Source organism: Euwallacea fornicatus, chromosome 32 (assembly GCF_040115645.1).
Source record: "Euwallacea fornicatus isolate EFF26 chromosome 32, ASM4011564v1, whole genome shotgun sequence".
Lineage (NCBI taxonomy): Eukaryota > Metazoa > Arthropoda > Insecta > Coleoptera > Curculionidae > Euwallacea > Euwallacea fornicatus.
In genome coordinates this window covers 1,476,899-1,503,996 of record NC_089572.1, presented here as the reverse complement: position 1 = coordinate 1,503,996, position 27,098 = coordinate 1,476,899, and the positions used below count along the sequence as shown (strand labels likewise).

General features: G+C 36.6%; 5 protein-coding genes and 1 long non-coding RNA gene across 15 annotated transcripts; 3 read left to right on the top strand and 3 right to left on the bottom strand.

The window, feature by feature from the left end:
- The first annotated feature begins 642 nt into the window (after positions 1-642).
- On the top strand, positions 643-2,407 carry LOC136348253 (protein CFAP276). Of its 2 annotated transcripts, none has more exons than XM_066298951.1 (4): positions 643-799; positions 863-1,046; positions 1,099-1,375; positions 1,593-2,407. In XM_066298951.1, the coding sequence occupies exons 1-4, from the start codon at positions 790-792 to the stop codon at positions 1,731-1,733; spliced, it is 612 nt and encodes a 203-aa protein (XP_066155048.1). In that variant the 5' UTR covers positions 643-789; the 3' UTR covers positions 1,734-2,407. The 2 variants fall into 2 exon arrangements, with proteins under 2 accessions (XP_066155048.1, XP_066155045.1); XM_066298948.1 differs by having other exon boundaries at positions 860-1,046.
- A 7-nt stretch (positions 2,408-2,414) lies between these two features.
- LOC136348251 (zinc finger protein 691-like) lies at positions 2,415-4,880 on the bottom strand. 3 transcript variants are annotated; one of them, XM_066298944.1, is made up of 4 exons: positions 4,722-4,880; positions 4,350-4,658; positions 3,385-3,762; positions 2,415-2,890 (listed from the first exon to the last, which is right to left on the bottom strand). In XM_066298944.1, exons 2-4 carry the CDS (start codon positions 4,611-4,613, stop codon positions 2,456-2,458), a joined length of 1,077 nt encoding a protein of 358 aa, XP_066155041.1. In that variant the 5' UTR covers positions 4,614-4,658; positions 4,722-4,880; the 3' UTR covers positions 2,415-2,455. The 3 variants fall into 3 exon arrangements, with proteins under 3 accessions (XP_066155041.1, XP_066155043.1, XP_066155042.1); XM_066298946.1 differs by having other exon boundaries at positions 4,718-4,879; XM_066298945.1 differs by having other exon boundaries at positions 4,350-4,647; positions 4,722-4,879.
- A 368-nt stretch (positions 4,881-5,248) lies between these two features.
- LOC136348249 (patched domain-containing protein 3-like) lies at positions 5,249-14,605 on the bottom strand. 2 transcript variants are annotated; one of them, XM_066298935.1, is made up of 17 exons: positions 14,513-14,605; positions 14,176-14,273; positions 11,026-11,272; positions 10,855-10,928; positions 10,577-10,804; positions 10,324-10,495; positions 10,137-10,234; positions 9,529-9,649; positions 9,307-9,436; positions 9,038-9,204; positions 8,430-8,681; positions 8,052-8,367; positions 7,666-7,808; positions 7,117-7,278; positions 6,405-6,578; positions 6,114-6,335; positions 5,249-5,453 (listed from the first exon to the last, which is right to left on the bottom strand). In XM_066298935.1, exons 2-17 carry the CDS (start codon positions 14,262-14,264, stop codon positions 5,307-5,309), a joined length of 2,742 nt encoding a protein of 913 aa, XP_066155032.1. In that variant the 5' UTR covers positions 14,265-14,273; positions 14,513-14,605; the 3' UTR covers positions 5,249-5,306. The 2 variants fall into 2 exon arrangements, with proteins under 2 accessions (XP_066155032.1, XP_066155033.1); XM_066298936.1 differs by lacking the exon at positions 14,513-14,605 and adding an exon at positions 14,339-14,476.
- Positions 14,606-14,728: 123 nt separating this feature from the next.
- On the top strand, positions 14,729-15,323 carry LOC136348255 (uncharacterized). The gene is made up of 2 exons (XR_010733609.1): positions 14,729-14,911; positions 14,962-15,323. It is a non-coding gene; the product is annotated as an uncharacterized lncRNA (long non-coding RNA).
- LOC136348252 (nitric oxide synthase-interacting protein homolog) lies at positions 15,192-16,616 on the bottom strand. The gene is made up of 5 exons (XM_066298947.1): positions 16,308-16,616; positions 16,042-16,259; positions 15,692-15,989; positions 15,526-15,634; positions 15,192-15,469 (listed from the first exon to the last, which is right to left on the bottom strand). The coding sequence occupies exons 1-5, from the start codon at positions 16,481-16,483 to the stop codon at positions 15,398-15,400; spliced, it is 873 nt and encodes a 290-aa protein (XP_066155044.1). The 5' UTR covers positions 16,484-16,616; the 3' UTR covers positions 15,192-15,397.
- A 175-nt stretch (positions 16,617-16,791) lies between these two features.
- On the top strand, positions 16,792-26,940 carry metro (membrane palmitoylated protein 7-like protein metro). Of its 6 annotated transcripts, none has more exons than XM_066298942.1 (13): positions 16,792-17,074; positions 18,789-18,844; positions 19,239-19,392; positions 19,511-19,643; positions 19,695-19,826; positions 19,934-19,963; positions 22,240-22,407; positions 22,464-22,660; positions 22,887-23,005; positions 23,224-23,403; positions 23,552-23,683; positions 23,940-24,151; positions 24,407-26,940. In XM_066298942.1, exons 2-13 carry the CDS (start codon positions 18,799-18,801, stop codon positions 24,581-24,583), a joined length of 1,680 nt encoding a protein of 559 aa, XP_066155039.1. In that variant the 5' UTR covers positions 16,792-17,074; positions 18,789-18,798; the 3' UTR covers positions 24,584-26,940. The 6 variants fall into 6 exon arrangements, with proteins under 6 accessions (XP_066155039.1, XP_066155040.1, XP_066155034.1 ...); XM_066298937.1 differs by having other exon boundaries at positions 16,796-17,074; positions 23,098-23,403; XM_066298940.1 differs by lacking the exon at positions 16,792-17,074 and adding an exon at positions 17,125-17,250 and having other exon boundaries at positions 23,098-23,403.
- Positions 26,941-27,098: the final 158 nt, after the last annotated feature.

The following is a 27,098-nucleotide window of genomic DNA, read 5'->3' as shown; positions in this document are numbered from 1 at the left end:
CATTTCTCCCGCTTTGTGTTCTCTTTCAAATCCTTCCTATTGCATATCTGATTTTTTTCAAAGTTATTGTTTCGGGGATGATAAAGGAAACTGAGGTCTACAGTGAAAATCAACAGAATTTCGTTATGAAAAGGTGCTTAGCATATCTTCACGTAAAACCGCTTTCTCTAGTCAAGCCACGCGAATGATTGTTTTACAGGTTCAAAGGCACATTACTTCTTTGAGATAATAATTAACTTTAGTGCATCCTCGAAAGATCAATCTAAAACGTGCGGTATATTAACACGACGGACAGCGCAATGCTTCCCAAGGCCCAGGGCTTCAACGACACTTACAAACGAACATAACATTTTTCGTAAGTTCATACGTGCGGCAATTGGAAGTTGTAATATCGTTTTCCTTAGTAACTTTCACTTACCATAAAGACCGTTTTACGCACGTTGCAACACGCGAAAAAGTTCGATTACAATGCAGGCGTTATGATGCACTTAAATCTCCCTGCGAAAGACCTACATTGCCGCTTGAGGAAACCGACGCCACTGATTATTTTAATTTATTTGCAAGTAAAACTGCCGCCAGCGCGGTGCGAAAAAAACCTTTCTCCAAATTGGCATTTCTCACACACTCGCTGCAAAAATTGAATTCCGCATGTTACTCGGCTTGATTACACCCCCTGCCCCAATTCGCAGGACAACCAGCCCCCGTAGTGTACAAAGCATGTCCTACAACGGTTTATATTGTTTAGTTTAAATTCTTGGTGACACGCGATCGTGTCTCCGTCCGAAAAGAATGGCTGCGGGTAAGTTTCGAAAGGGGGCTGATTTATGCGTGCATAAATCAATTTTCAATTTAATTCGAGCAGGGAGAATTAGGAACAGAGGATGCATTCCCTATCTGGACCATGAGGGTGTTTTTGTCAAGCCCATAGTACTGGTTGAATGTAAGAAAGACTCCTGCTACGACTCCGCTTCGAGTCCATTTCAGAGGTTGTTCATGCATCAAACTTTGGCCAGTGCAAGAAGAAACGCGAATTTTAAGCGATTCGAGTAGGGTCCCCATTTCAAAAACTTCAAAATAATACACAAAAATGCATTACAGAAACTTAATTCCGAAAGATGCGCTTGATCTCGTGTTGGCTACAACTTTCAACGAGTCTTCTGAATTATTTGCCGAGAAGGAGGATGTTTACTTGCAGCCAGAGACTCTAGGGGTACTCACCTGGAGGCGATTGAGGAATACCAGAGATTTAACACCAAATCGAGAGCAAAGACCGTTTAATTTGACCAGGACAGAGGCAGATGCTCCCAAGGGCGCTGGGGACCACACTAAGGGACGTGGCAAGAGAAGAGCAGCTATTCCGTTTAGATATAATTTTGTAAGTATTGTTCAGTAACGTGAAAGCTTCTTTTGTGCTTTCAAATAGGAAAATGCCACAATAGCAACAGTTAATAGGTAGTAACGCAAAACACCTCTGAAAGATCCATGTAGTCATTCCAGTAAAAAATATTTAATTGATAGCTCCTTTCTCTTTCAGCTTTCTCAAATTCAAGATGATTCCAGATTTGACCTTCCTGTATATTCTTCTCTTATAGGCTCACAAGGTGCTAATTGGGGGAATAACAGAGAAAAAACATCCAAGCAGCATAAAACTAATGAATTCTTCCCATCATTCCCCTCAAACTAATGCGGGGTATTCCAGACAGCCGTCCGATGGAAACTTTTATCAGTATTAAGATTGCAGATGTTGAAGATTCTTTGTTGATTATACAAGTTGTTCAATAAGTTTGTTATGCCAAGAAAACCACCCATCAAGCTGCACGTTTTACCTTGTGCAATCAGGCAGTGGCTCATTTCAAGATTCATTGGTACAGAACATTTACTTGAGTTCCTACACTTTTTTAATATATCAATTCTTTAAAAGTACTTATTTCTTCACCAGAAACTCGGACTTCATTAGCACAGAACACGTTTACCAACGGTCTTCCCTAATTTTAACACTTTATGCGAGAGCACTTCTATTTCTGCTTCCTAATATCTTCTATTGAGGCTATTCTGCACTTCGTTTTTGAACCAATCAAGGTGCAAATTTAATATTTTGGTAATTATTTATGTCCAAGGGATTAATCATACTAAAACTTATTGATGTAGAACATCTACATTGACTTTTACATTTGTCTTAAATTTTAATTTTCAGGACGTTTTTCTAGGTGTTTAATATAACACCAAATCAAGACGTCCCGTTAACTAGAAACAACTCAAACAACAAAGCACTAAGTTCGGTATTTTTTTTAAGACAAAAAAAGGATGTGCAAGGTGAATTTAATCAATTTAGTACCTACTGATAAAAAAACGATAGACCAATCATACGTTATTCTTCCGAAGGTGCGGTGTGATGATGAAAATTAAATCCTCCATTTTCAATTAAACCTGAACTTTATTAATACCTATTAACACCTTAACCGTTACTCGCTTTCGTTTTTTTCGATTCGCTCAAACTACAGTCCTCACAACTCATACCGCCGCAATCGTCGAAGCGTAATTCGACACCACGCTGCCTCTTCCTCATTGATGACGCGCTCTTCGACCTCACCTTCGACACTATACTGCCGTAGCCCGCTTTTAGTTTCGGATGATCATGCATCAAATGACCAGATAATTCGCTAATTTCCGCAAACTCCTGGTCGCACTTGGAACATGCGTACGGCATTACGTTACTGTAGTCAGTTAAAATGATCTTGTGGGTACTGTGGTGCTGGGTGAGTTGAGTCCGGTCCGCGAAACGCCGGAAACAGACGATACAAAGGATCATTTCATGATAAAGCTCGTAGTGATCGGATAGCTCCTGTAGGCGTTTGAACCATTGTTCGCACAAGTCGCAACTAATGATTACCTGGGAAATAAATGTCCCTTCGTCTTAATGCAAGTCGCAAATTTTGTTGAATTGAAGTGACTCGAATAGTACAAGTTTGTCAAGGGTTATGAAAAATTGCCGTTTCCGTCCAGAAATAAGGTACATGGGCGTGTAAATTCTTTAGGATTAGAGCTTAACGTTCGACGAGAAAATGTTCCTTTATTAGTAAGATCAAGAGATTTGTTTCAATTGGAGCCAATCGCATAGTGGCAGTCAGATATCTACATAACTGAATGAGTTTAGGGATCACTGAGACGCCTTGGTCGCTGACTGGTCGACCGGGGGACTCCGGCTATCCAAATTAAAGCAGACCGATATGTTTATATAATGCATTTCCATATATATAAAGTCTCCTGGTAACTTATTTTTAAAACTGAGAATATTCCTTTTTTCATCGAACACCCTGTATAATATTTCTGGACTATATAAAACTCTTATTTGGAAAATGACGTTATAAAATCTCTAATACATACCTCAAATTTCTCATGTGTCGACTTGCAATGATTGGACAAAAATAGAGCGTTATCAAATGTCATGTCGCACACGTCACAAGTAACGAAATGCACTTTGCGGTGCTCAATCATCTCCTCAGTGCACTCGCATACCAAACTACATTTGTTGCATATCTCCGTGTAGCTTTTCAAATATGTCATCTGGTTGCACTTGTACTGGATGATGCCCAGGTTCAAGTGCAGGCTTTCATAGTGCGACTTAAGACAAAATATGCAGCCAGCGACCATACCACACTCCTTGCATGGAAACATGTCCATGGGGTCGGGACTTTCCGGTTGACAACAGAACACAAGAATGTCATTTGGGATACCTGCGACTATGCTGTCTGACAATGAGGACTGCAAGAAAAGTAGTTTTTTATTTAGATTTCGATTCGATTTTTATAATAATTCACAGGAACGCCGTCAAAAAGACGTATCTTTTTTATCATCGGCAGTATGGTTAATTTGACATATGTCCCAGGCATTTCCACGTCATACTTGGACATTAGAAAAAAATTGAAATAGCACAGAATGTATGATTATGACAAGTATATTTATGTGTTCCCTGTTGGATGTTAAGGTGTCAAGATAAATCAATTTATGTTAATGAAATCACCATCATGACATGGAATCCCCATCAAATTAAAACAATTATTAATAGCAAAGGTTCTTGTCATCTGAGAGGGCTGAAAATCTTTTAGCTTGGTAGAATAAGTGATAGCACAAAAGAAATGTCTTGAAGAACAAAAAGACACATATACCTTTCTTAATTTAATCCCAAAAACTTCTCAAGTCCTTTCAGATGAATAACTGAACTTAATGTGCAGTGCTAAATTCAACTTTGAGAATATGAATTGAGCTGATAAGCTGTGCCATGAGTACAACTTAGACACATAAATATAGTACAAAAGCCAAATTCAATAATAAACTCAATCTCAACTCACCGAACTGTCAACTGCAGCACTATCTGACTGAGCTTCTTTGTCATTTTCAGAACTAGAAGCACTTTCCTCAATCAAAGTTTCACATAATGCTGCAGTATCCTTTTCAGTCGCTTCTGTACTCTGCACAAAGCGGTTCTCATTGGGACATTCAAGCTTTGATTCTTCTAACTCAATCAATTCCGATATATTGTCAGCTTCACCATCTAGACAATCTCGCTCTTTTTTAAGATCTACGTTTGTCTCGTTTTCGGGTATATTTTCCATTTCTTTTGAACTAGGAGAGAACCATCAGCTGGCCCTTTAAGGAAACTGTGTTGGGAAACAGGCGAAATTAGTACGTACGTATCTTTTGGATTATTAGGACGTACTTACTTAATTATTTATTAATGCTGTTAAGGCATTATTGGCAAAATTAGATCAAGTTAAGATAATGTAGCAGTTGTGATTTATTATCAATGTTAAATAAATACATTAAAATTCAACTTGTTTTTAGATTTTGGATATCTTTTTTCTGTATTCTGTATTGATATTTACTTATTTGACAGTATTGACGCTGATGTCAAATATAATTCTGACAAATTTACATTTATAAGGTGCATTTAGAGTAAACACTGTATACACTAAGTACTCCTCATATGAACCACCTCAGTGACGCTATGGCGATTGTTCATTGTAACTTCTTTCGTCCATTTCACAGATTTAGTTTTATGTCAGAAATCTGGTTTTTATCGGAACGTTGCTAAAATGAACTCTCTAATTTCCAAATGAGATTTTTGTATATAATAGAAAACTGGAAGTTTACGCTGTTAAGTAACAGAAACATATTATTCAACCAATGTTAAGGCAAGGGGGAGAAAACGTAAGATAATAAAAATATGTGGAACTACACATGTTTTTTTTAAATAAATTTATTAAACAACTCAAGTGTTATAAATCTCCATATATATTGATTTTAACCTACAATTCCGTCCTTTCGTCTGTAACATCAATTTGGCGTAGAGGCTTAGACATCTTTGGATATGGATCAGGACCAATCCAACTTAAAATGACCGGAAAAAGCACCGTGCCATGGAACAATCCGAAGACGATCACCAAGGAAAAAATCTGGAGCAAAAGTTTAGAAATATTACTCTTTTAGGTTACGATTATTAATACGTTCCTTCCCCTACTAGTAAGTGTTAATTCGGTACCCCACTATTGATTCATATTTTGTGGCATTGATTTATTCTTAACAAATTGAGAGTCAGACTTAATTTTAAGAGTTCTATATAAGAACCCTCTAACAGAGTAGGTCACGTACCGGTGTGCCCTTGTGGTGGAATTTTCAAAATGAGGACTAGAACTGAGACGTTTTGCAGACAGAAAAGACATAATTGCAGGAAGGATGGTAGACACTTCGAAGAAATTTTACATCTTCCAAATACTCAATTATCTGAACAAACTGGCGAACTAAAAAATACATGTGAGGAATCTGATCCTAAGTAAGGTATTTCCCTAATGTATAAATAGATGCAGTCTTTATCCTAAAGGCAGTAACCACAAGATAGCTAAAGCTACGAGAAACGTTCCTGACATAAGATGGGGAGCTTAAAAACGTTGACTCGTCATATTTTCCCGGAGCTTGACTATGATTGACTTATGGCAGTTGCTAAGGGCGGGAGTATAGGAGTGCCCAATTGCACCACGCACAAACCTAGCTCACGCGTATCTTGTGTTTACACTGAAGCACGATCCGAAGTTGAAAAAAAGCATTTATGTAATTACCTTAAAGAACGAAATGAAAATGTAAGCGTCGGATTGGCTCATCATGAAAACTCCTATGAACGTTGAGAAACCCCCGTATAAGACAGCGGCACCTATTGAACTGACTGTCCTCAGTGATCTTTCCCTTTTGGACCCTTCATGTATGGTTAGAAAGGTGTGACCAATGTGGGTTGCATAGTCTACACAAAGACCTATCGCCAATTCTAAGCCAATACAGGAAACCTGAAGTATACAATTAAAATAGCGAATTTTTCTCTATTATACGTTATAGTAATCCAGTCAATAACTTACCACATCAATTGTCAAATTCAGTCGTTGCATAAAGCCACAAACATTGAGCATAGTTAACAGAACACAAACGAAAATCCAGAAACATATTTGCCAGTTCACTATCAACAGGATAGTACAACCCATCACACATATTAGAGCCAGTTCCAGATTTCTCACCACTTCTTGGTCAATCAACTGAAATGTATATCGGTTTTAAAGTAGTACCTAAAGGCAATCCTTTTAGGGCTAATGGAGTAAAGTCTTGGAAACTTTTCTAAGAGGGTAATATCCAGGGGAACAAAGGGGATTTGTTAGTTTTGTTATTTCTACAGAAATTATTTTACAGGTAAAGGGAACTACGTAGCTAACTTTTAGGATATAAAAAGTCCCCTTCTCTGTAAACTTTTCATTCATGATATAATTTGATCAATAGAATAAAGGCTACTTTTTATAGAAAAATGGCTAGGCGCTATCTTAAATAACTTTACATGCAACACCTTGTATGTTGTTCGATTTTTGGAACCTTATCGTAAAAACATTTTCATTATATATTTCTGCGGTAGGTGTACTAAGTGATTCAAACTATGGATATCCGAAAGGGAAACTTTAGACTATAAATCCTGTACAGGGTACTGCACCAAATCGGGATAATTACTTATTTCTATTAGCATTAGATATAGATAAAAAAAATCAACTGCGGGATAAGTGTATTAGTCTCTCTAACACTCCATACCTCGTCCGTAATCCACATGCCAAACATCTTGGACCACACTGTAGCGAACTTATCTCCAGAGGTGAAATGAACGTTTTCAGCAATATCTCGCAATTGGTGCATTGGTTTAATTTGCTCTCTTGGATCCATATGTTTTATGATACTGAAATCGATACTCGACATCTGAAAACGCAAAGCTCTGAAGCATTCAATTTTGTGGAGCACTATAAAAATTTGCCGCCACCTGTGCGGTAAAAATATGTCTCAGCAATGAAAAAAACATTTTATTTGCGGTAATACATAGTATATTTTATTAAGGGTCCAGAAAATAGAATTTTTCTATGCGCTGGGAAAAGTCGCGTGTGGCGCGAAGCCAAATACATTTCGGAAAGTTAGATGAACGATACTTTTTATTATCAGGCCCTGAATTTCCTTGATAGTCCAGAAAATTTATTGTTACAAAACTCGCTAACATGTGGGTACAATGGTAGAAAAACGTGATTGCAATAGATTTGCGTAATGATATAACGTCGGTATTTCACCTTGATGAATGTTCGAGACAACTCTTACCTTAATCTTCGGGATAGGAGCACCACATTTCAATTCAGTCTCAAAAACAAAATTCCCCTGATACCTCCCATAGAATGGACTATGGAGGAACTTAGACATAAAGACATTGAATCGTGCTTCGTCTAGATCTGATTTGTAAATATCTAAAATGATACAAAAAAGTAATTTAGAGACCTAAAAATCGTTTTTATGTTAATTCTTTTCCACGAATGATTCCCTCATTCACTGCAAATGCGATTCTCAGTCCTTCTCAAAAAAGAGATGAAATTTTGACCGAAATGATGAGATTATTGGGGAAAAAATTATCCGTAAGAAAAAAAGAACTAAACCGTCCAAATATGAATCTCATTTTATTGCGAAATTCGTATAAAAATAAATGAACTCACCGTGTTTGAAATTGACTAAAACAAAATTTCTAAAGGGCTCCACCCAAGATACCACGTTTCTCGTCACATTAGTCAAATTTTCCAATTTTTCTACGCTTAATTTTATTTTTGATATTTCCTGGCTATAATTTAAAGCTCCCAGATACAAGCCTCCATCAAAACCCAATTGAGTAAAATGAGTTTCTCGAACTTCGAAAAATTTTGCTAAATGTGTTTCTTCGGGCAGAAACCAAACAGGATCGAACCTTTGTTCTAGTTTCACGGCACTGTTTAGGCTAAATCCAGCAAATATTATAGTGATGCATATGACGATGATCTGAAAAAAAAACAACAAAAAAATCTGACTACGGGAAAAAGCCTAAATACGAACTTTCTTACCTTTCCAGGAGTGGTCAGAATAATATTGCCATAAATATATTCAAACACTCTATTAGTAAGCCTCTTTTGGCTACATTCATTTGGTGTGTAAGATGTATGATGCTCGATGCAAGGTATTATGCCATTTCTCCTCATTTCTAATCGTTGCTCATCCAAGACGAAGCAAGCAACGAAGAATGTGTTCACGAATACGAAAGTCATGAACACGCCTACTGCAGCGTAGATACAGAATGATTCTAAACATGGCAGAATCTGAAACAAAGACATGATTTGACGGTTTCGAGGATTTCAACGATTTTAAGGCACAGAGATTCTGAAATCATAGTATGTCTCTACTCAATAGGGGAATGCCGTTTATTTTGACTAAGAATGTTAAATAGTGGACGAGTTTACACTTTCCAACTAACGTGTTCTATTCGAGTGTTTCCGTAAAGAATCGGACGTACGGCGATTAGTCAAAAGGAACGTAATGATGTTTGTAACGTGGACCGAATTGAGCGAATGCAAGTCAACTCGCCCCAGATTTAGTAACTTCATCGAAAAACTTCGATTATCATAGTGAGAATTTTTAAGTCGGCATTCTGCTTTACTAACACATAATTACTTACTGTAAAACATCCAATAATGAATGCAATAACATCAGTAAAGGACGTTATTGTTATAGAAACTCCTGCGTGCTGTAACATAATTCCCACCCTCTCGGGAAGTGGCAAGCTTCGATTCTCTTCAGCTAGCTCATCCCAACAGCTCATTATCACCAGCATATCGTCCACTCCTGCAAACTATTCTTGTGTTGATAAATTAGCTTCTTTTGCATATAACTCAATATCTATAATTGAAATTTCTGGGACTATGCAGTCCATTACAAGTGCCTTACCTAGCCCCATTAGTAGGAATGGTAAGGATAAGTGCACTGGTCCGTAGAAGATTCCTAGTAAAGAGCATATTCCTATTCCGACAATAAAACCCATTCCTATAGACAACAGGCCAACGCTACCTAAAACCAACTAATTTAGCATATTAGAAAGATTTAGTCAAAGAAACTATAGATTTTGTGTGTGTTGAGGTTTTTATAATATTATGGTTTTTACGGACTTACCCTTGCTTCTAACCAATTAAACTTTGATATTACAAATTGCACGTAGACGACCATAATGGCTACTCCTATACACAATTTGTCCATGTCTTTGAATGTTGAACTGTTGCTAATATCTCCAAAACTGAAAGAAGTGAAAAAGTTAACATTTTTGGCGCAATTGTTACGATTGCCTAAAGGATTAATACACAGAACGATAATCTACGGACCTCTGTCTTCTGAAAGAATAGTTCAAGTTAGTTCAGGCGCCAATGTTTTTGCATATATAGAAATTTTAATTTTGAAGTCCAAGCAAGCTGGCCCCAAAAATTCATACCAATACCAACTATAAAAGTAGTTGAATTTTTTGGCGCCAATAATTGCACTGGCGCCGATAAACCACGCAACCTTGAAGCAGAGTAGCAGGATTTATTGGCGCCAGTTACTAGCGCCGAACAGTTCAATTACTTTTAACATATTTATTTGCACAAATTATTGATGCTAGTTTACAGGTACTTCAAAGTTTGCGAGTCATGTTTCAAGCATGTGTAAACCTTGCTTAAGGAGATATTCTTATAGTCAAATAAAGAATAATAAAGAATGGTTAAAGAGGTTGATAGAGGGTTTCTTACCTCCTTCCGGCAAAATAATAAATCCCCTCGAAACTTTTTGAAATGTCCTCCGCGATTTTTAAAAATGTCAGTTCCCATTCCAGAGCTTCCTCGGAGGCCTGCGGGAAAATTCACACTCAATACAATTTTGTTAAAAATATTTGGCGCATTTTCATAATTCAGTAATTGGAGAAATTTTGATCCTCACCCATTCCCTTGTGCCAGCTATGTTTCCTGCTTTGTCCATGTCCACTGAGGAAAAGTTCACGAGCAAAAACCACTGATTTTCTATTGCTGTCGCTTTTATGATGTGACCGGTCTCATTTCTCACTACACCTCCAAGTAAATCTTTGTAGTTCTTGAAACTCCCAACAGTAAACCTACCAGAAGGAAAATTTCAGCAAGTTCTTAATCCTTCCCCTCTCCCTCTTCACCACCTTCACTTAAAAGCTTTTACATACTTCTCATCATACGAATTAACAGCATTAACAATATCTTCTTTGGTTAGCAATGAGATTTGAGTCACATTAAAATCCCACAATTCTAAAATACTTTTGGTATAACACTCGCTCTTCATTATCTCTAGGAAGCTGCAATACATGGCAGGCGGCATGGTTAGACTTGGGTCGCGCTGGTCTTGGAGATTGCCCAGCAATATCTTGAGTAACTTTTTGTCAACTTTAGGGATTCTGAAATGACCGATACTTGTTTGCGTCATGTAGCCCAAGAACTTATTTACCTGAAGCAGACATCATTCATTGTGATATTATTCCAAGTTTTCGCAGTCATGATTTTGTTATGGATATGGAGGAGCTGAAATGTTTTAAGTGTAGTTCGCATTTGATAAAAGTTTTAAAAATTCATCATTCACTTGAGGACTTTTTAACGATAATTTTAAAAAATCGCATACTTTATTGATGCCATCAGGAGTGAGCACATCATCAGCTACCATTACGATAATCTCCTCGCTGAAACCCCTCTCAAAGGTACTCAGAAGCCATTCCGAGTCTCGAATGAAGGTAGTGTGTGCTGGTACCCATAGTTTTAAAGGATTTTTCTCCTGCCTGAACCTAAGGAACCCGAGTCCGCTTACTAGTACAGCAATACCGCAAAGTATTATGGTTTTTACTGGCTGTTTTGCTATCGCAACTCCCAATCTGGAATTAAATTTTTGACATTTTATAGGAAGATAATTCATAAATCACGTTCGCTGCAACTACAACGAACATTTTGGTTCCAAACGTTGAGTTCGTGTTCAGACAATTGAGGCTATTTTAAATTAACCGCAGCAACAACAAGTTACAGTTAAAAATCAATCCATGTACAGTGTGTTCGGAAATAACATCGAAATATTTTGAGAGGCAATTCTGGAAAATAAAATAATTTTAAAAAGTCCTTATAAATATATCCCAAAATCAATTCTTAAAGGGGCTTGAATCGCTTATAGGGGGAACTCTAAAGATTTTTCTTGCAACAATTTCGTTATTATTAGTAAAACATCATCCACTTTTGCGTATATTAATTAACTATAATTAATTCATTGGCGATAAATGAAATTCAAGTTCAACATCACCAAGGCATGATAAAAATAACAAAGTGGCAGTTCCGGTGATCGTGCAAGCTCGAGGTGATAAGAGTACAAGTTAACATAGCTTGCAGTATTTGCGATAAAATGAATATTGAAATAATTGTTTTAAAAACCAATATTGATATTTGTGGAGAGGAAGAGAAAATTGCCTTTTCTTATTTGAAATTTAAATTAAAAAATTAATATACAGGGTGTTCTTGAAATCACTGTATAACGTTTGACCAAATATTCCTGAACCAAACATAAGTCGTTAAAGTTCTCACATAAATATTATTTTGCGAAATAATTGCTAAACGGCTTTAGTGATTTTCACCAATTTTGGAACTAAAAGTTACTACCTAGTAGCGAGAAGTGAAAGGGGTATTTTTGCATATACTTTCTGCTCAAACAAATTATTTATGATATCTTCAATGTATCATTGTTGTGAACAAAAGTGTTTAAAAAATTGCGTTTTGTCTGTCATACGCAACAATAACATAAATATTTAGTACGTCTCAAGTATCGATAGAATTTATTATGGTTGTTGTTGATGAGAGTTGAGTACATAGTAAATTGAAGAATTTTCTGTTTTTTTAAATGAAATATTATATTATCGCTGAGGAAACTGAAATTAGTTCAAAATGGTGAACTGTTTTTTTTTAATTTTTTTCAAAGATTAATATTGAATTCTCTGCAGAGATTACTATTGAATTTTTTATGTTTCTGGTTTCCTCTGTGTACGCCTCTGCTTCGAGCCGAAATTAATCCGAAAATCTAACTGTTTTAAGATTTTTTTTTAAGAATTAATATCGAATTGTTTTCAAGAAGTAACAATGAATTATTTCAGTAATAAATATTTGCTTTTTTTCTGGGATTATAGAATATTGATTTTTTTTAATGAGTCGCAGAGTTCCGAGCCATCAAATTTTTATGAGTATTGAAAGACGACTTAGGGAAACGGTTAGTTTTAATCCAAATAATGCCAATGGAAGACGCTAATGTACAGTTAAAATAAATTAATTTTTTTAAATAAATTTATTCGTGTATTCAACAAAATTGCCAACATTTTGAAGATTTGTTAAACGAATTAAACTAAGTTGGTAGTTATTTAGAATTATAACTTTTTTCATCTTTTCCTTCTGACTAAACGACAATGATGAACTGCAAAGAATCTTAAATAATTTTTTTTTTAAGAAACTGTATGCTTACTGAAAATTTTTCAAAAAACAAAAAAGTTTCAAAATAAGTCAGCTTGTGATGGGTAAAGAATTAAGGCCAGTTGGGTCACAAGGAACAACAAAAATACAAACGAACCAGGCGCGATTTTAAATATTCTCACGCATTAAAAACGATCTTGCTCACATCAAAACGCGCCAATTTGTGTAGAAACTTTTAGTTTCAAAATTAGTGAAAATCGATAAAAGCATTTATGCAATTATTCCGAAACAACGATATTAAGCTGAGAAGCTCCTGTAGCACCCAAACGAAGCCATATTGAATATAGGTAAGTTTATTTAAAACACTTTGGGTTCAGGAATGTTCGGTCAAGCATTGAACCGTCATTGCAGGGCCACCCTGTATATTATGTAAAATATTTTAAAAGTTTTTCGCGTAGATAGCTAAAAAGGACTCGATATCTTTAAGAATTTTCACGGCCAGCAGGTACATTTTTATATTTTTTATTTATTTAGTAGTTTATAGTATAAATTCTCAAGTGACAAGCTTCCGCAGATGCTTAATAAGGAATTTCTTTCAAGATAAAAATGCACTTAGGGTAAGTATTTTTGATCGAATTTGATTGTTGTGAAAATTACGAATATTCTCTGTTTCGGAACTGGAAAAAACCGAATTGATAGATTCGTGGATTTAGTACGAACGTCTACAAAAGCAACTGAGTTTCCAGTTGAGGAAAATAATGCAAAAGACTTTCATCAAATTTATACTTTAACGAGTTCACAAATCAAGTAATGACGTGTATAAAAGAAAAGCAAAAAAGAACTTAACTTCCTCTAGGTATTTGCAAGCGGCAGATAGCTTGTAAATCAATCTATTGCAATTTTTGGACCTGAAATAGGTCATTAAAGTCCGTCTTGAAAGAATACACTTGTTTTCATACAGGGTGATACAAAATCTAGTTTGGAAAATTCCAGGATCGATTCTATATACAAAATAATCGTATAAAATTATATCCGGTAGTGATTCGTTAACAAGAACCAGAGCGTTAGATCAGAGTAAAAGTGGTCGTTGAAAACCAATTTTATGTTCTCATAATGAATATCTTAGCATTTAATCTAGAGTGTTCTTGACCTATATATTTTATAAACGACCTTTAATCCGTGATGGAGACAAATGTGACCGAAACAGATCTATAAGGTTCCTTGCCGGAATTTACATGTACTATATTTGTAAAATGTCTGTTATTGAACCTGAGTATTCTATCACCTATATGATGGCATTGTCTGGGAAATAAAAAATTATAAAAAAATTACTTACTTAAAAAAGAATGTGTCTATGCCTACGACAAGACCAGTCTTAAACTTCCACCAGATATCCCCATTTATAAATCTCCAATTATTGCCCATACCTTCTCTCTAAAATGTTTAGATACAATTGTTAATATACGAGTTTGTTCTAAATAATTTTGAAAAACACCCACTATCAGTAATCTCGCTTTTAAAAAACGATATCGGTACACTTTGCGGAATTGATTATATCGTTAATCGTGATGCAATTCAATATTTTCAAGTGTTTATAAGGCTGATGTCTAAGAACAATAGCTCATACGAGTGTTTGCCAAAATTTAAGAGTTACACTCCATTTATAAACCAACCTTCAGCTATTTTACGTATTGTAACTAGTACTAGTATGACAAATCATAAATAATATTCGTTTCGTAGTTTAGTAGCAACTAATTAAATTGGAATCAAGGTCTCCGATGCACGAGAACGCTTTATTAAAAGCTAATGTAAAATTGCACTTGTAACTTTTAATGGGTCATTAGCATCACGTGTTATACCGGGTGTCCAACACTAGATTTCATAATAGGAAGCCGTTCTAAAGAAAACATTTTGCATGGCTTTTGTACTTTCCATTCACATAACTATACCTAGACCACAGTGCTAGTGCATTGTGGTACATGCATACTTTGTTGTGCGTCAATGTGCTTATGGACATGAAATTTTTCGACTATTGGTGTTGTTATTTTGTGATGCTACGATCTAATTTAAAAGTACATGTTAGATAGCACCAAATAAAAAATAAGTATCAACTTATATTTAGGGACAAGATTCGGGAAATGGCGTTTTTTGTGTCGAACTAGGCAGGGCACTTATTCTCAAAAAGCAGTGCAGATATTACCATACCGCTTGCTGCGACGTGGTGACAGAACTCGTCGAAGTCATGGATATACTATGTTTAGGACGATTTGCTCACAAATCATTGATATAATAATTATTATAATAAAATTCTTCAAGATTTACTCAAGGGATTATATCAAATGACACAAAATCTACGAAATTTCCAAAACAATTTAATCAGATCATTTATTTACATTACATTTATTTATACGTATTGTTTGGAGTGTTTGAATATAAATATTATTTTTAATACAAGAAATTATCTACCTATCAATCATAACAAAATTTCGATTAAATAATTTGTTTATTTAATACAACACTTAAAAAATACATAGATACCTAAATAATTAAAGATATATTTATGCCTGTAAAGCTGGTCTCTCATACTTTGCTTGCAGCTTCTCGTTAGTCAAGGCATAACCAGTACCACCCTAAAATTAGAAATAACATTATAGAACCTCAACTAAGCATAATTTAATAAACTCACCCTTTGCATCACAATAATATCTTTATCTTTGAGCTTTTTGCTGGTAAGGGGATGTATCATATCCTTTTTAATCAGTTTCTCCACACACTCCAATGTTACAACATCCCCCCTTAATAAATACAATTCTTACTGCTATATCAAATAAAAAAAGTTGTATATAACTTACGTGGGCCGCAATACTGCACAGGGCACTGAATTGCTCAAACTGTCCCGAGTAATTGCACACATGTACCTGTTTTCTCTGGTATGAATTGACTTGCTGTTATCTTCATTAACTGGTGTAAATTTAACATCAATTAAATCTTTGACTTTCAGGGGCTTTCCAGAGATTGGGCAATATATGGTAGGGTCTGGTTTTTCAAGATTAAATTTTGCAGCCTGTACAGACTGTCCAGGGACCCAGAAGCTTGGCAATATTTTGTCATGGCCATTAGCCATATTAGAGATTGAGGAAGTGCTAGGCTCTACGATCGAACTTAAATAAAAGAAATATTTTATTTGTTAAAATTTACTTACCAGATTTAAATCCATCTAAAGGTTTACTAACAATGTTCGCTTCACTATTCAAAAAGTTTTGAATTTTCTTCTCAGCATCCATGGCTTGCTTGGTGGCAACTTCTTCCAGTTCTCTAGTCTTAAGTTTCTCATACTCTTTCATCTTGCGACTGTATTCATTTTTTTTGGAAATTATATACTCAAGGATTACTTCTTTGTCAAAGAGGTACCCATCTTTGCTGGAAAAAAATGTAAATTAATGAGAAGTAAGCTGGCCAGTGTATTACGTTATAACGGGGTTATTGCAGGGCTGGAGAGACAACGAGCAACAGTCAAAGTTAGTCACAGAGTCTTTCCCCAGTCGCTGAGAGGTGCTGCCATAGCCTGAAGCTTTGGCGTCTTTTTTTTTTTCATGGTAAGTGTACACTGCACCTGCAGTGCAGTTTCTGGCATGTCGGGTCATGCTGGATGAGTTATGCAAGAAGCAAGTATGTTAATTTGATTTATGAAAGAGGTTTATAGGGCTTCACTAATTGAAAGAAAATATATCCAAAATTATAAATAATGACAGATTACTTTCAGGTTAGAAAATGCTTTAGACGTTTCGTTAAATGCAGAGGTGGTGCCATCTATGATTGAAATGCGAGGGATTTAGTTTTCTAGTCTTGTAGGAACTGGTAAAAATATCATTTATTTGAATTGAAGCAAATTAATAAAATATTTGAAGAAACTTCTTGATTTTCAATTAGTTGCATTGTAGTTTGCCTCGTAACTTAAGTTGTTCGACAAATTTGAATAAAATTATCAAATAAACTCGTGTTGCTTAAGACAAATTTTTCTAATAGCACTTATATCTATGCACTAGCTTTCTTGGTGTGTATTTTTGGTTGCCTATCAGGTTGGGCTCGGAAAATGTAACTATCAGGAAATTCTGGATATTGAAAGCGGTCAGGAAAAATCATTCGTCGATGCGTTTTACTGTGTTTTCCTCATAGTTTCGTTGCCCCAATTCCAGAAAAAGGCATGAAAATCGACGGAAATTGGACGAGACGAGGTTTGTGATTTAAATTCTCTCCTTCTAAATTGTTTATACTGGCGGCTTCCTCAAATTGTTGTAAACAAAAAATTTGGAAATTCTGCAAATTTCCTATAACGCAGGGTTATTAACCTTATAACTAGCACTGAACTCATTACTGAACTAAATGGTAATGTTGCAGTTTGCTGGCCTAAGTAAGTCCGATTTAATTGAAATTAGTGTTCAGTATTTTTAGTGCTTTTTTATTGATCAGTATAATATTGAATTACTTGGGTAAGTAAGCACTGTAGCCTATAGCTCTTGGTTTTGAGCCCTTTAGAAGAAATTGTTGGAGTCCTAACAAGCTTAGTGAAAAAATAAGTTTTCTGTTTTATTGGAAACAAAGGTTCATTTTTTGCTTCGTTACTCCATTACTGGGAAACTTGATAACTGTCCATCCAATAAATTTATCAGCATTTCAATAATTTGGCCTAACTACTACCTTCAGGCCTTGCCAATTGCAACTCTCAGGAAGACTACAGGCTAGTTTCTTCAATCATCGAATCCAAGCCTTGATCTGGGAATTGCTCAGATTCTTAGTTTCTGTGAGAACCACTTGAGAAATTGGCTTTGTGTGAAAGCTGAGTGTGAAACTTGAAAACTTTATGAATAAAAAAATTATTCAAAATATCTTATAGGACTTAAAGGATCTGATGAGAATGTTTTTATTGGCATTTATGTAAGTTAATATTCTAGAGGGGATATATTTGTTGATTTTCCCAGAAAAAAAACATATGCAGTGAAATCAAAGCAGTTTCATGACAGTGGGCCAATTAGTGGGATTCTTGGTGGAAATGGAAAACATCCAGTCAGATAACTTTTGTCATGTGAAAATTTTCTGCTTCTCTGGATGCAGTTTTTGAGCCTTGAAACTGATAGAGGAAGACCATTGAACTACTCATAACCAAGCTCAATAGGTCACTTTATGCTATCTGTATTACCTTCCATTAAGTACTATCTTCACCAAGATATTGAAAACCTCTTATTTTGCAATCTATCAGTCCCACATTTCATATTCCATACATGAGTGGCTTGAGGCTTGTTAGGGCGCATAAGAGCTTTGGTCTACAGCAGAAGGTGGTGAGATTGATGAGTGGAATGAAGTGTAGAAATAATTATCTGAGTTTCCTCATGATATGAGTGGTTATGACTGTATCCTCTTTGTATGTAGTGACTGTCTGATCTATATTAAAAAGGACATAACTTAATTCTGACCACATGGAGAACAGCATGGTTATAAAACAAGGGCCAGGGATATGTATAAGAAGAATCTGGGGCATTAAAGAGTAAAATTGTTCTTTATTTTGTTTCCCACACCAAAGAGCCTCTCTAGAAAAAAGTCTATGAATTGGACAAATGCCAGAACTCAGTTTTTAATTGAATTATAAATGTTGCAGTTATTTTTTTAAATGTATAATAATTTTAATGTATTATTTTTGATGTCATGTGGTGTCATACCTAGACTGTGACTTCGGTTGAGAACTGAGTAGCTCATTCTATTTTTAATATGTACTAGCATTTATTTGTGGTTTATTTAACGTATGTATCACTGTGCAACTGGCATCAATAAATTATTGGCATTTTATTATTTGTTTTAAGTTCCCATTACCTCAATATCTACTATGTAAATTGAGCAAATAGCTTAGAAAGTTTTACAGTTTACCTTTAAATTATATTTAAATAATTTTTTCAGACTTTGCAGTATGACATCCGACGTAATGGGAAATGGAAAGAAAAAAACTGATCCTGGTAAGGAATGATTCAATTAATAAATGGTGATAGTGAAGAAATGTCCTCTTTTCTTTTTTTGCCCTGATGCTGAACAATATTGTGCAAATTCCTTAGGACGCCCTGTTAAAACTTTCTAAAGAAGAGAGTTTTTTCGATTTTAAACCTTTTTTATTTACATCAAAATGCTAAGCTAAAGAGCTAAATGTCTTGGAAATGCAATTTAAATATTCATTCAAAATCTTAAACATTATCTTTGTACAAGAGCAAATTTGAATAGTTAGAGAATTTTATGCAAGCACAGCTACTGAAACAAAACTTTAAAATAACAGAGGATATACAAAACTACTAAATTCCCTGAGGATAAGTCTAGAAACGACACGTTTTAAGGGCTTAATTTAATCCTCAATTTCAGCTTTAACCGACCTTTACGCAAACCTTCAAAAGGCAGCCAACTTGCCGAGCACCGAGGAGGAATTAGCGTTTTTGAACGAACTATTACAGTCCAAGGAGCTGAATGCTTTAGTGAACATCCATAACAGAATATTAGGAAATGTTGAACGACGAAGGTAAGTCCATGTTGGACAATTTAGGAAGATTCGTCATCTTCTGTGGATCAGTACACCCAACTTAAAGCCGTTTCAAACGATTTTTTCGCCTTTTTTGGCTAGAAGTGAAACTTTACAGGTGTTTTCCAATTCCGGCCCTGTCGGATGGAATGCACGTGCTCGCCGACGTGCTGGAGCTACTGTTGCAGCAGCCCCAAAGAACTGAAGAGTGCCAAGAGCTGTTTCTGATGCTACAAAAACCTCTTTTACAGGTAGTTTTCCGCGTTTCACATTTCCTTGGTATGTTTTTCTGTCTTCTCAAGGGATTATTGTGTGCGCACGACGCAGTCGCCCAAAAGGACTATTACCCTCACCTCCCTGATATTCCCGTCGAGGAAGACGACGGCGAACAGACCATTAAGATTGTCCAGCTAGTCAAGAGCAATGAGCCGTTGGTGAGTTGCAATACTTTTTTGGTCTCTTGTGGTGTTCATGTTTGGGTACCAATCTCATCGGAGGTAGTTTTTGAATTATTGATGGGAAATTTTTCTTTTTTGCCAAGACTGGTACACAAAGCGCTGAACCGATCGTCGTAAGTATTTGTGAGATCGAGACACTAGGCATTTTCCATTACTTACTTAGTTGTTTCCTTCGCTTTTACTTGTGTTTAATTGCGAAACTGGGCAGTAGTTTTGTTTCATCTTCATTCTGTTTTTATTTTTAATTGAATCAACCCAATTTGAGTACAATTTGAGTATCTTCCATTCTTTAAAATTCCACATTACAATAGTAAAGTAGCATTATACGATGTTTTAAATTATAAAAAATCCCCTGAGGTCATGGATTTCAAATGGTTGTATCCAGTACGTAGACCAGACAGTGAAACATTATTTGAGCAACGATTAATAAGTCACTTTAGAGAAGTTCACGCTATCACTGACAAGGCCCATAGACAACATAGAGATATGTTCCTGAATTTGGACGTGACGCACAAGACCTACAAGCCTCATGTTGTTTCTGCTGAAGACTGCGAAAAAGCTGCTTTTAGATCGTTGGGTTCGCCTTATTCAATACAATACAACCTTAAATATTTGTGATAAATCGCCCGCTGGTACAGTGATGGTACAACTAATTTTACAGGGCACAACATTTGATTTCCTCAGATCTGTGGATTTTTTATATTATGCGTTTGAAAGCTTTTACTCGTTAATCCCCGTAAATACTTCCCTAGAGTGCCTATTTTCCCTGTGATTCTACCCCGCAGCGGAAATACCCCCAGAAATGATTCACCCTGTATAAAATGTACATAATGACAGTGTTAGTTTGTTTTCCTGCACTTGGAGGAGAGTAGTTCTGCAGGTGTGCAGAGGGTGCCCTTCTTTTCTTGCTATGAAATCGCCATCTATATTTGCACCTATCAGGCTTGACATTCTTTCCAGCACTCGGCGGATGGTCCATTAAGTTCATTAAACGCACACCTTGTATATTTATTTTGGTTAAATACGAAAATACACAATATATAGCCAGTAGGTTTTCTATAAAAAGATTCGTTTTGGTGGCACTCCCCGATTTTTATTAAGTTGGAATTGCATATATTTACAGGTCATCGAACACTCGTTTAGGGCGAGTTCAAAACTGTACAGGGTGCCTCCGAAAGAGGCGCTTCCAAGATTACAATGGTCCGCCCTGAATTCGGGACTCCCTGTGCAGACGTTCATATGCTACTCTTTATATTAATTTGAATAGAGATGTATAGGATACTGTGTATATGTGATTCAAATGTTTTCAAACGAGGTGACTTTTTTTAAACCTTTTCATGATTATATACATATGTTCTGAATCCGTGTACAGGGTGTGAGTTTAAATTTTTGCTTTTAAATAGTACTTTAGCATAAAAAAAACGTTTACCAAAAAAAGACAACACTGTATGGATAATGGATTCATATTAAACTGATTTGTGTTCAATTTTTATTTCATTCGGCTCTTTAGTGGACCATTTTACGATAAATCCGTAATAGATAGATTTTCTCTCTGTCGATTCTAATACTATTTGTTCTTCTGCCAATCTATAGTTCATATTTTTAAATTTCCATTGTTTCTAGCTAAGGAATCCCTATTTTTGGATTCGAGAATTTCTTTCTGCTGGTTCCACTTGCATTTTTCATTTAAAGTTTGTGAACCAGTAGAGAGCAATGGAATCAAAGAAAAAGACGAAATTCTTAGTTTATTACATCTCCATAAAAATGTTGAACGCGTGACATAAGAATCAACGTGTCAAGGTACGAAATACCTTGAGAACGCATCCATATAGATGTAATAATGTAATAGTAAAAATGAGTTATCTTCTATTTTCAATTTAATAAAAATTCTAGTTTATAACCAGTTGTTCGAATTTTGGGACGAGTAGAAGTTGATATCTTTTCGCCTCACCCTGTATATACAAGGACGCAACTGAAACGTTTTAAATACTTAAGCCACTTCCCTCCACTTTTCTTTGTTATTTTTAAATATATAGGATGTCGCAGACGAAATTAAACTGTCCTCGAGAGGCTCTTCCGTTTCTCAGTATTGTGCGGATTTCTGAGTTACCCAGACCAAAGAGATAGATCAGATTTTGGAGCTTTATTCGGACAAGTATGAAGAAAGTTAGCATTTATATTTGCAACGCCTTGTATATTTTAGATTGTAAGATTCATAATGAGCCTAAGAAATTCTCAAATGAACCACATTACTGCCTCGCAACTCTTGTTTGTTTGTACTCTTGGTACCCGGGTGTAGATGAGCGCTGGTCCTATATATATCGCACAACTGGCTATAGCTAATTCACTCATTACTGTCGATGGTGTGAGTGCTGCTTCCTATATACAGGGTGCTACGATAAAAACTGACGAAGGGACCGGAAAGATCGTGATAGCCAGGGTAATGCATGGGGGCGCCGCAGACCGATCCGGTTTGATTCACGTGGGCGACGAGGTGGTTGAAGTGAACGGCATCAACGTTGAAGGAAAGGAACCCAACGATGTTTTAGCCATTCTAGTGAGTCATTAACAAGTGAAATCTGTGAGAATTCTTACGTTTTCGGGGGTTTTTAGCAAAGCTCTGAGGGTACCATTACGTTCAAACTTGTCCCGGCTGAGAGTAGGTTGAACAGTCGGGAAAGCAAGGTGAGGGTGAGGGCGCATTTCGATTACGACAGCTCTACGGATCCCTATATCCCGTGCAAGGAGGCTGGTTTAGATTTTAAAAAGGGAGATGTGTTGCATATTGTCTGCCAGGACGATCAGTACTGGTAGGTTTAATGGCCCCATTCCGCAGAGTCAACAGTTATGGAGCTGTTGGGATTTACGCTGATTGAGGCGCTATGTTTTAAACATATTTTTATTGAGAGATGAGGTAATTTTTGTTGTATATTGCAGTTGTTCAATAGTTATCCAACGGCTACATAATACTGTTACCTCTGCTGATTGTGGCTACTGATTGAAGCTGTAGTTATTTTTTTTTCGGTTGGTTCCCAGGTGGCAGGCCCGCAAAGAGGGGGACAAAAACATGCGTGCCGGTCTGATCCCGAGTAGGGCTTTACAGGAGAAGCGAATTCTGCACGAGAGGGAGAGTCAGAATGGTGATGAAGAGAACGGTAAGCCTCACTTAGAGCTTAAAATCCCTTGGAGCGCTATTGCATGATTTTTCTTCCGTAACGAAACTAAACGGTAGTGTCTGCTTGCCTAGGGCTGTGTTTCGTTCCGGTAGTGGCTGAAGATGGCTTGAGCTGTAGTCCGAAACCCGCCCTTTGTCTCGCCGCTGCGGTGGCCGCTGATGCTAAAAACAAAACTAAAAAAATCATTTACGACACAGCGGAAAACGACGATTTCGACCGGGAGTTGATCGCTACTTATGAAGAGGTGGCCAAGTTGTACCCTAGGCCAGGCATATTTAGGCCGGTGGTGCTGATCGGGCCTCCAGGCGTCGGGAGGAACGAGCTGAAACGTCGGCTGATCGACACCGACCCTGAGAAGTTCAGAACTCCCACACCTTGTAAGTATTGTGGAATTGAAGAGCAAAATTTGGAAACTATAGTTAAGATGAGTCGGTCCGGCTCTATTCATTTGGTTTATTTTAAAAATCGCATTTTGTGAGATCGAACCCGAACTGTGTTCATTTTAATCTTGGACCTTGCTTCCAGTCACCAGCAGGAGTATCAAACCGGGAGAGGTGGATGGCAAAGAGTACTTTTTCGTTCCGCGAGAGCAAATGGAGGCCGATATCGAAAAAGGGAAATATATCGAATTTGGAGAGTACAAGGGAAACTTATATGGTAATAAAGCGTGTACGGAAGAAACGAAGTCGCATAAACCCAAATTGTTTATCCTTCTAAATTACCTAGTTGGCATAGCTCCGCTATCCTTGCGGAAAATCTTCCACGCACTTTACTAGGTCTATACCCTACTCCTTTTGGTCGCCACATTTCCTTTACCAATAAACCTCTCAACAGTTCTCGTTAAACCCTTGAAATTCCTGGTCTTCGTTTCTTGTTGACCACTAAAACATGGTCAGTAAGGAGAGTATTTTAGGCACCAGCGCGGACAGTGTTAAGGTCATCGTAAACTCGGGTCACGTGTGCATTCTCAATCCCCACTATCAGGCCTTGAAGATGCTGCGCACGCCGCAGCTGAAGCCTTATATCGTTTACATTAGTCCACCGAGTCTGGACATCTTGAAGGAAACCAGAATGGCCAACCATGCAAGGAGTACTTTTGATGTCGATAACTCCAGGGGGTTCACGGTAAGTCCCTGAAAAAAGTCTAGTACTGCGCCTCCTCTCGTGTTGATAGTTGTTTTCAGTAAATTTTTTCGAGAGAAGCAACGGGAAAAAGTCAAACTTTACAAAAATTGTAACTCGGCTGTTTTGAAAAGTAGAGATTTCGATTTGCGTGGTATCTTAAACAATTTGGGAGATCCAGCCCTCGAAATTGCGGGAAAAAAACGTTTGGGGCGGATTAGCTACAATTTATCCTATTCTGTTGACAAAATCTTTCAGGAAGATGAATTCAAAGACATGATTCGGCATTCGGAGCGCATCGAATTCCTCTACGAGCACTTCTTCGACGAGACGATCGTCAACAATGATCTGGTCGTGGCCTTCGGTAAGCTTTTGACAGCCGTCAACAGGGTCGAGACGGAACCGTTGTGGGTTCCAGCTTCGTGGGTTCAGTAAAAGGTTGAGTGGAGTCACTCACAGGTAAAACGTAGGAAATTGTTAAATTGTGCGACCAATTAGTGCATTCACATCGGTTTGGAACGACTCAAAAATCCCTTGGTGTGACCATCGGTGGACACTTACTACTTATAGTTCATTATTTTTACATGTGTAAAACGATAGACCACGGAAGCGTATTTCCTTTCTCTACCTATTTTCCTTTGGCATATATCTGGAAAATTTGTGTCAAAGTATGTCGTTTCACATTATAAAATATCTCGATTTCCCTTGGCATAAGTGTTTTCGATTTTGACAAACGAGTGAGGTTAGAATGGATTCAGCATATGTCAAATTTAATTAAGAATGTGCAAATTGTCTAACGTTACTCGTTTAGTGAAATATTTGGTGAATGATTAAACCAGTCATGTCCGTGGCCTATCGCTTGGGACATAATAAAAAAATCACAAATACCGGTGGACGCTTTTCGTTAACCCTCTTCGCCGTCAAAACAATGACGTTTGTATATCACTTTCACTTTCTCTCTTTTACCGAGATCATCCAATGTGCATTATGGGATTATTTTCCGCGCATGTCACCTAAAAAATAATCACTGCCATTTTTAGTATCCTCGGTTCATAGTCCCCACTTTTAATGTTCGATATATACCCGAATAGGTAAATATTAAATTGTTCACGTAGCTGCCGCCATTTTGATATTTTTGTGCCATTTTAGTACCACTATCTATAGCCGATAAAGCAGTCGTAATCGTGTGATTATTTTGTGCGATGTCGAATCGACTTGCGTCGGCAAATGCTAGAACTTTCTAGAATAAATGGAATGTTTTTATAAATGGTGTTGTCAGTACAGATAGCGCCTCTGTGGTGTAGGAGGGAATCTCTAGTATTGTTTGCGGTGTTGCCGTCTTAATACTCAAGGAGGTTATTGGCCTGTTATTTTTTCACCAAGCATGAAACTAACGATATTAAATAAGATGCGGATAGGGCAGCAACACCCCAAAATAAAAGCGTTTTCGGTCGCATCGCTCAGCTCAAAGTGAATGCCAAAAATGGCCTCGATAATATATTGTAGTTTCCTAAAACCAGCGCTTTCATCAAACGTCATTATGTAATTAAGATATAGATGGCTCTGCACAAAGCGAAGAATTCTAACATCAAATTTGACATACAATGCCATGCGACATTATGGCAGTTTACTTGTCTTGTTTCGGTTTCGTAGCGCCCTTATCAGTAAATCAGTTAATATTCACGTTGAGCATTTGATGCTGCCGAATTTGCTGTAGTGACCTGAAGCTAGGTGCTCATGAACACGGCGGTAAAATGACCCAATTCTGTTGGTCAAAGGACTGTCACAATGGCCGATTTTTTAACCAGTAGAATTACATTTATAATCTAATTTTTTCGTCCATGAATACCTAGCGTAAAAGATGAACCAAAGCGTAGATTTTAACTCTAATTGATATATTAAAATCGTAGAAATTAAGTGTAGATATTGAATATGATCCTCCTTGTAGGAAATCACGGATTTCATTTAGTAGCTCGGTTTAAACGGTCTTTCATGTTACAGGCCTAGTTATGCAATGATTCAAGTGTATAACTTGTTGTATATTTTCTAAGGAAAATTGGAGCACCACCAAAAGATTGCAGTCGTTTTTCTTTGAGATGTACGTGTCAGTGTATCAACTGAAATGACACCTGTAGGCTGTCATTGTGACAGCATAATGGCGATTCAAATATCTTCAAATTCGGTAGATTAATTTAACGTAAAAATGCGTTGGAAATAAAGAGTAAATACGTTTAGAATCGTGATGGCTGTCACTTTGACATCTCCGATGAAAGCAAGTTCCTGCCTTATTGAAGTGTTTTTTAAAACGATTTCTTTAATATTCAACGAATTCACAGTTAAAGATCATTTGGTCTCCACTGAGGAAGTTGTCGTATGGTATACGTCACACCATGATATCATACGTATGATATTTATTTAGTACGCTATTCGCTGAAGGCGTATAGGAAAATTTAAAAATTCAGACATATTCCAAAAATAAGTCTTCATTTAATGTAATTTCCCGGGAGCGTTTTGTTATCATGTTTATCAATTGCGACCCGATGCTTGTTTGCTGTTAATTTTGGAATGGGTTCTTTCTAGGAAAATGATGGTTAATTCTAGTAGATTAAATATTTTGCCTGTGAATTAATGAATCGGCAGTTTTAACCCTATTTTTCGATGGAATAATAGTGAAGGCCGTGTAAACCGGTCGGTCGTCAGCAAGTTTGCTAATTTTACCTTTACCTGTTAACGTTGTTGCAATGAAACTTTTGTATAGTTATTATTAATAAATTACATTATTTAATTAATAATCAGTGTTCAATCCCGAGTCCAAGGCATGCTCACCAAATATCGAGAAAACTTTTCTCGATCCTTTACGTCCAACAAATGCCATCACACAAAGAACATTGACTAAATCAATCTCCTACGTCACGAATACTTTCCACTGCATCATTCCTTCTTCTTTAAT

Excerpts from the sequence above, each read along its gene's own strand:
- LOC136348251 (XM_066298944.1), bottom strand. The coding sequence starts at position 4,613 with ATGGAAAATATACCCGAAAACGAGACAAACGTAGATCTTAAAAAAGAG. Across the intron at positions 3,763-4,349 it reads GTGCTGCAGTTGACAGTTCG|TCCTCATTGTCAGACAGCAT; the intron begins GTGAGTTGAGAT and ends CTTTTCTTGCAG. Across the intron at positions 2,891-3,384 it reads CGACACATGAGAAATTTGAG|GTAATCATTAGTTGCGACTT; the intron begins GTATGTATTAGA and ends TTTATTTCCCAG.
- metro (XM_066298937.1), top strand. The coding sequence starts at position 18,799 with ATGACATCCGACGTAATGGGAAATGGAAAGAAAAAAACTGATCCTG. Across the intron at positions 19,644-19,694 it reads TACAAAAACCTCTTTTACAG|GGATTATTGTGTGCGCACGA; the intron begins GTAGTTTTCCGC and ends TGTCTTCTCAAG. Across the intron at positions 23,006-23,097 it reads GAATGGTGATGAAGAGAACG|GGCTGTGTTTCGTTCCGGTA; the intron begins GTAAGCCTCACT and ends CTGCTTGCCTAG.
- LOC136348253 (XM_066298948.1), top strand. Across the intron at positions 1,047-1,098 it reads GCGAATTTTAAGCGATTCGA|AAACTTAATTCCGAAAGATG; the intron begins GTAGGGTCCCCA and ends AATGCATTACAG. Across the intron at positions 1,376-1,592 it reads TTCCGTTTAGATATAATTTT|GCTCACAAGGTGCTAATTGG; the intron begins GTAAGTATTGTT and ends CTTCTCTTATAG.
- LOC136348252 (XM_066298947.1), bottom strand. The coding sequence starts at position 16,483 with ATGACCCGACATGCCAGAAACTGCACTGCAGGTGCAGTGTACACTTAC. Across the intron at positions 16,260-16,307 it reads TGCAATAACCCCGTTATAAC|CAAAGATGGGTACCTCTTTG; the intron begins GTAATACACTGG and ends ATTTTTTTCCAG. Across the intron at positions 15,990-16,041 it reads TTTAGATGGATTTAAATCTG|AGCCTAGCACTTCCTCAATC; the intron begins GTAAGTAAATTT and ends GTTCGATCGTAG.
- LOC136348249 (XM_066298935.1), bottom strand. The coding sequence starts at position 14,264 with ATGGGCAATAATTGGAGATTTATAAATGGGGATATCTGGTGGAAGTTT. Across the intron at positions 9,437-9,528 it reads TTAATTGGTTAGAAGCAAGG|TTGGTTTTAGGTAGCGTTGG; the intron begins GTAAGTCCGTAA and ends ATGCTAAATTAG. Across the intron at positions 5,454-6,113 it reads TTTTCATTTCGTTCTTTAAG|ATTTTTTCCTTGGTGATCGT; the intron begins GTAATTACATAA and ends CTTTTGCTCCAG.